The 6,099-nt window shown below is 42.6% G+C and overlaps 1 protein-coding gene across 1 annotated transcript in view; it reads left to right on the top strand.

The window, feature by feature from the left end:
* The first annotated feature begins 866 nt into the window (after window positions 1-866).
* The window catches only part of LOC106588592 (cleavage and polyadenylation specificity factor subunit 1), a 22,510-nt gene continuing 17,277 nt past the window's right edge, over window positions 867-6,099 (top strand). The window contains exons 1-11 of the mRNA XM_014177742.3: window positions 867-1,893; window positions 2,440-2,601; window positions 2,746-2,773; window positions 3,053-3,186; window positions 3,383-3,463; window positions 3,535-3,683; window positions 3,947-4,093; window positions 4,294-4,433; window positions 4,539-4,649; window positions 5,640-5,733; window positions 5,943-6,030. Of these exons, the coding sequence (XP_014033217.2) occupies window positions 2,458-2,601; window positions 2,746-2,773; window positions 3,053-3,186; window positions 3,383-3,463; window positions 3,535-3,683; window positions 3,947-4,093; window positions 4,294-4,433; window positions 4,539-4,649; window positions 5,640-5,733; window positions 5,943-6,030 (1,116 nt within the window). The 5' untranslated portion in view covers window positions 867-1,893; window positions 2,440-2,457. The remainder of the gene's footprint in view (window positions 1,894-2,439; window positions 2,602-2,745; window positions 2,774-3,052; window positions 3,187-3,382; window positions 3,464-3,534; window positions 3,684-3,946; window positions 4,094-4,293; window positions 4,434-4,538; window positions 4,650-5,639; window positions 5,734-5,942; window positions 6,031-6,099) is intronic.

Genomic DNA, 6,099 nt, shown 5'->3' with positions numbered 1-6,099 from the left:
AAACTGGCCTTAACCAGAATAGAAAGAGTAGAATGCCCCGGTGCACTACTGAGCAAGAGGACAAGTACAATTGTGATTAGTTTGAGAAAGACCCCTCTCAAGTTCTCAAATAGCAGCTTCATTAAATAGTACCTGCAAAACACCAGTCTCAACGTCAACAGTGAAGAGGTGACTCCGGGATGCTGGCCTTCTAGGCAGAGTTGCAAAGAAAAAGCAATATCTCAGACTGGCCAATAAAAGATGAAGATGGGCAAAAGAACAGACACTGGACAGAGGAAGATTGGAAAAAAGTGTTATGGACAGACAAATCTAAGTTTGAGGAGAAGAACATGGAGTGATTGATGCATCTGTCAAGCATGGTGGAGGCAATGTGATGGTCTGGGGGTGCGTTGGTGGTGGTAAAGTGGGAGATTTGTACAGGGTAAAAGGCATCTTGAAGAAGGAAGGCTATCACTCCATTTTGCAACGCCATGACATACCCTGTGGACGGCGCTTAATTGGAGAAAATGTCCTACAACAGGACAATGACCTAAAGCACAGCTCCAAACTATGCAAGAACTATTTAGGGAAGAAGCAGTCAGCTGGTATTCTGTGTATAATGGAGTGGCCAGCACAGTCACCAGATCTCAACCCTATTGAGCTGTTGTGGGAGCAGATTGACAGTAAGAAGTGACCATCAAGCCAATCCAATTTGTGGGAGGTGCTTCAGCAAGCATGTGGTGAAATCTCTTCAGATTACCTCAACAAATTGACAACTAGAATACCAAAGGTCTGCATGGCTATAATTGCTGCAAATGCAGGATTCTTTGACGAAAGCAAAGTTTGAAGAACACTGTTATTTCAATTAAAAATAATTGTTTATAACCTTGTCAACGTCTTGACTACATTGCTTATTCATTGCAACTCATTTCATGTATGTTTTCATGGAAAACAAGGACATTTCTCAGTGACCCCAATCTTTTGAACGGTAGTGTACACTGTCAACTGTGGGACCTTAAATAGACAGGTGTGTGCCTTTTCTAAATCATGCCCAGTCAATTGAATTTACCACAGGTGGACTCCAATCAAGTTCTAGAATCATCTCCAAGGATGATCAATGGAAACAGGATGCTTAAGAACACCCATGCCAATATATCCTCCGAACAGCAGCTTCTCGGGTGTTAGCACTTAATATGCATCTTAATATAATTTTTGTAACTTGTGTGTTTACGCCGCTACTGTTTATTTCTAAGACAACACTATAGCAGCCTCCTACTGTATAAGGATTACAAATACTCATTGATATCCATATCAATAATACAATTGTCATGCGTGCACTTCGATTCAATCATATAAATTAGATGAACGTAATAGTTAGTTTGGAACGATATTGTTTCCAGTATAGTTTGTTTATAATCAGTTTAACAACGCACCTTCAGTGGTGTGACATGGAATGTTACTTGTGAAATGTATGCAGTTAACTGGTAATATGTCTGGCAAAGCCAAACAGTTACTTTACTTATGTTGCCTTAGTTTTATATTGATTGTATTCCCTCTGAGACATGGTGTTTACGTTTCCTTTTTTATTTTGTAAAAAGGTGGCTGTAATTGAAGATTTGTGTTAAATTAAACGTGTCGTGTCATATTTATGTACACAGCTGCAAAGCACACATGGTGAGATTTCAATCCGTACACACATTTTTCTATAAAGATAGGAACTAGTGTGGTGTGGTCGGTATTTCTTGCCGAATTCAGTTTAGCTGCTCACGTTGGTCGAATGGATGTCTGGGAAATGATTGAATGAAAATAACTAAAGCCAGTTATTTTTTTTGCAATTGGAGCGTATGAATTATGCTGTAATAAAAGTGAAAGGCAAGACTCAAACTGGAAACTATCGTAGCTTATTCATCATAGGTAGGTTTATGTGATAAAATACTGGAACACCTTGAAGCTAAGCTAGCTAACAGACGCGAGTGGAGCATTAATTAGCAAGTAACACAAACTGCTATGCTAATTAGCTAGCTAACCGACGTTATTTTTTTAAACTATTTAGCTACATATCTAGATGCCTAACTTATTGGAAAGATACTGTAGCTAGTATTCTCCCAAATAAAGTAACAGCAAGTAGAAGACGTGCTTCGTTCCTAAAACGATACATTGTTTGGCTCGTTGCGGGTCGAAGCAAGTAGACACGCGACCCAGCTAAAATCATCTTCATTGACCTGTAAACCACTGTGCTACCAGCTTGCTAACAATCATCCCTGCCTGGATTGTATTCAAACCTGACACCAATATGTTGATCCACAGTGTAACGTTACAAAGTATCAACGTAGTTATTTATTCTAGCATGCTAAGTAGTAACGTTACTGGTGTAATATCCATAGACGTGTCTTCTAATAAATGCTTGTCCAGATAAAAACCGAACAAAGGCTAATAACTGATCTCTGCTGTAACGTTAAGGTGCTGAGGGCTTGCAGGATGTATGCCGTATACCGCCAAGCCCACTCCCCCACCGCCATCGAGTTCTCTGTCTACTGTAACTTCATCTCCAACGTGGAGAAAAACCTGGTCGTCGCTGGAACGTCTCAGCTTTACGTCTACAGGATCATTCACGATGTGGAGGTCAAGGAATTTTTAGCTAGGTTCATCTTTCATTTCTCGATCACTGATTTAAAAAGTACAGTGACAGATTGTAACTACCTGTCGTGGGCATATTTTTCTTCTTGAAATCCAGTTTATGTTCACCTCTTTCTTTTCATATTTCAGAATGCCTCAAAGACAGACAAATCACCAGGTATGTCCAAAACGGCCTTGCACTCTAGCAACATTCTGTTGAGAGAAGAGCTAGTCTGGTGGAAATCTGAGACCTAGGGGCTGGGCAACAGTTCCACTATGCTGGAACACTGTGGGATGCAACCTGTCTGTTTAGAAAGACTAGTGAACCACTGACTGTATGCTATTATTATGATGTTGGCAGCCTTCCTTAGACATGCACGTGTTAACATTTCAGACCATCTCTGACACCTGATTTCTTAGTTTGACACTTCCTTGGTCTCTTCCTTGTCCTCTGCAGATGCCAAGAGTCGTAAGGAGAAGCTTGAGCAGGTGGCTTGTTTCTCTTTGTTCGGTAACGTCATGTCCATGGCCTCTGTTCAACTAGTAGGAGCCAACAGAGACGCTCTCCTGCTTAGCTTCAAAGATGCTAAGGTACCTGAGACGCCTTACTTGATTGTTTTACTAATCCTAAGCTCACAGCTTTCATATTCCAGGTTACTTTGGCCTACATTATTCTTTCAATATCAATTGATCATGTGTCAGTAGCTATATGTAGTAGGTGCAAGCAGTCTACCCGATAAAATGTCTCTGACTGCTGTTAACGATGTCCTGGTTGTGTTTACTCCAGCTGTCAGTGGTGGAGTATGATCCAGGAACACATGATCTGAAGACTCTCTCGCTTCACTTCTTTGAGGAGCCAGAGCTGAGGGTAAGAGGAAATGAACAGTGCTTGAAAAACATCCAAAGTTGTATCTTAATCCATAATTGTTCTATCTCTAGGATGGGTTTGTCCAGAACCTGCACATCCCCATGGTCCGTGTGGACCCAGAGAACCGCTGTGCTGTGATGCTGGTGTATGGAACTCAGCTGGTGGTGCTGCCATTCAGAAAGGACACACTTACTGACGAACAGGAGGGAGTAGTGGAAGGGTATGCAGGCATACTGAATTTCATCGTTTGATTTATTTAGCTAGGATAGTCCCTTCAGTAATGTTTGCTACCGTTTTTTTCCCAGCGAGTCCTACAATCCATAGCATCTTGTAGTGATATTTAGGATACCTATAGCAATGCACGTAGGTTATTATCAAATAAACTAAACACTTGAGTTGTAATACGTTTTTTTGATGGGTTTTGGATATGAGGATTTATCATCAGCCATCTTGCCTCGTGTTTTTCTTTTACCACACATGCAGGCCCAAGTCGAGCTTTCTTCCCAGCTACATCATAGATGTCCGGGAGTTGGATGAGAAGCTTCTGAACATCGTAGATATGAAGTTCCTCCACGGTTATTATGAGCCCACATTGCTCATCCTGTATGAGCCCAATCAGACGTGGCCTGGGTTAGTACATCACAACAGCACGTGTCCTCTCTGTTCCATCTGTCTAAGGAGTCCTCCCCCCGAAACAAAAGTCTGCGGACGAGTTAACATGAAGAAGGCTAGGAACTTAACCCCCCTTGTTGGATGTTTTTCAGACCTCTTTATGACTGGTAATATTGTGGTGTGTAACTCTAGTCTCTGATCATGTCCTCCTCCTCCAGTCGTGTAGCAGTGAGACAGGACACCTGCAGTATCGTAGCCATCTCTCTCAACATCATGCAGAAGGTTCATCCTGTCATCTGGTCCCTCAGCAACCTGCCCTTTGACTGCACACAGGTCATGGCTGTGCCCAAGCCCATCGGTAATCCCTCACTCACTGGGTTCATCCTGTATGTTCAGCGTTACATATGGAGACTTGTATGATCAGTTTAGAGATCACATGAATGTATTCCTGCTGTGTTTGTAGGTGGTGTCGTGGTGTTTGCTGTCAACTCCCTGTTATACCTCAACCAGAGTGTTCCTCCATATGGAGTGTCACTCAACACACAGACCACAGGGACCACTGCCTTCCCCCTGCGTAAGTACTGAGGACAGTGGTACACATTGTTCTCAAGCTCACTCCATATAGAAAGCAAAGCGGCCTAGTTAATATTTCTAAGAAATGTATACCATGCCTAGGAAAGTCGTTTGGTCAAATCAAATTTTATTTGTCACATGTCACAACATGTCACAACAGGTGAAATGCTTACCGTGAAATGCTTACTTACAAGCCCTTAACTAACAATGCAGTTTTAAGAAAATAAGAGTTAAGAAAATATTTACTAAATAAACTAAAGTAAAATAAAAAGTCATACAAAATAACAATAACGAGGCTATATACAGGGGATACCGGTACTGAGTCAATGTGCCGAGGTACAGGTTGGTTGAGGTAATTGAGGTAATATGTACATGTAGGTAGGGGTAAAGTGGCTATGCATAGATGATAAACAGCGAGTAGCAGCAGTGTTAAAAAAATAAATAAAAAAACAATTGCAACTAGAGGGTCAATGCAAATAGTCCAGGTGGCCATTTGATTAATTGTTCAGCAGTCTTATTGGTTGGGGGTAGAAGCTGTTAAGGAGTCTTTTGGAGTAGTTGCCATACCAGGCGGTGATATAACCGGTCAGGATGCTCTCGAAGGTGCAGCTGTATAACTTTTTGAGGATCTGGGGAACCATGCCAAATCTTTTCAGTCTCCTGAGGGGGAACAGGTGTTGAATAGACCACGATAGATTGTTGGTGATGTGGACACCAAGGAAGTTGAAGCTCTCCACCCGCTCCACTACAGCCCCGTCGACGTGAATGGGGGCGTGTTCGGCCCTCCTTTTTCTGCCAGGTCTCGGACCTCCCTATAGGCTGTCTAATCGTTGTTGGTGATAAGGCCTACCAAGGTTGTGTTGTCAGCAAACCTAATGATGGTGTTGGAGTCGTGCTTAAGCTGCAATATACCTGCAGGTAAAAAGCTTCAGAACGTGTTGGAAGCATGTATGCGCCTTTGTCTTCTAATAAGGCTGTGTTGGTGTTCCAGGTATACAGGAGGAGGTGAAAATCACTCTAGATTGTTCCCAGTCCTCCTTCATCGGCTCTGACAAGATGGTAATCTCTCTGAAAGGAGGAGAGATGTGAGTAGAGCACAGAACAGTTGTGTTGGGATTTATTAGCTGTGTGTATTTATTTGCCGTAAATGCTTAATTAGACCTTGTTAAAGCAATGTTTTGTGCCCTCCAACCGGTGTGGCGTAGTAGAAATAACTACAGCTGGAACGGCATTGTATTCTGTCATGACCTTGTAAGAGTCATGCTTTGACTGTGTGCCTGTCTCCTCTCCTCAGCTATGTGTTGACCCTGATCACTGATGGCATGAGGAGTGTCCGGGCCTTCCACTTGGACAAGGCTGCTGCCAGCGTCCTCACCACCTGTGTAAGTAGCATACAGTGTGTGTGTGTGGGTGGGTGGGTGGCAGCGTGAGTTTACTATGAGGTCCGGTGT

The sequence above is a fragment of the Salmo salar genome, chromosome 27 (assembly GCF_965601325.2).
Source record: "Salmo salar chromosome 27, fSalSal1, whole genome shotgun sequence".
Taxonomy (NCBI): domain Eukaryota; kingdom Metazoa; phylum Chordata; class Actinopteri; order Salmoniformes; family Salmonidae; genus Salmo; species Salmo salar.
Note: the sequence above shows the minus strand (reverse complement) of the source record. Positions and strands in the feature narration are given on the sequence as shown.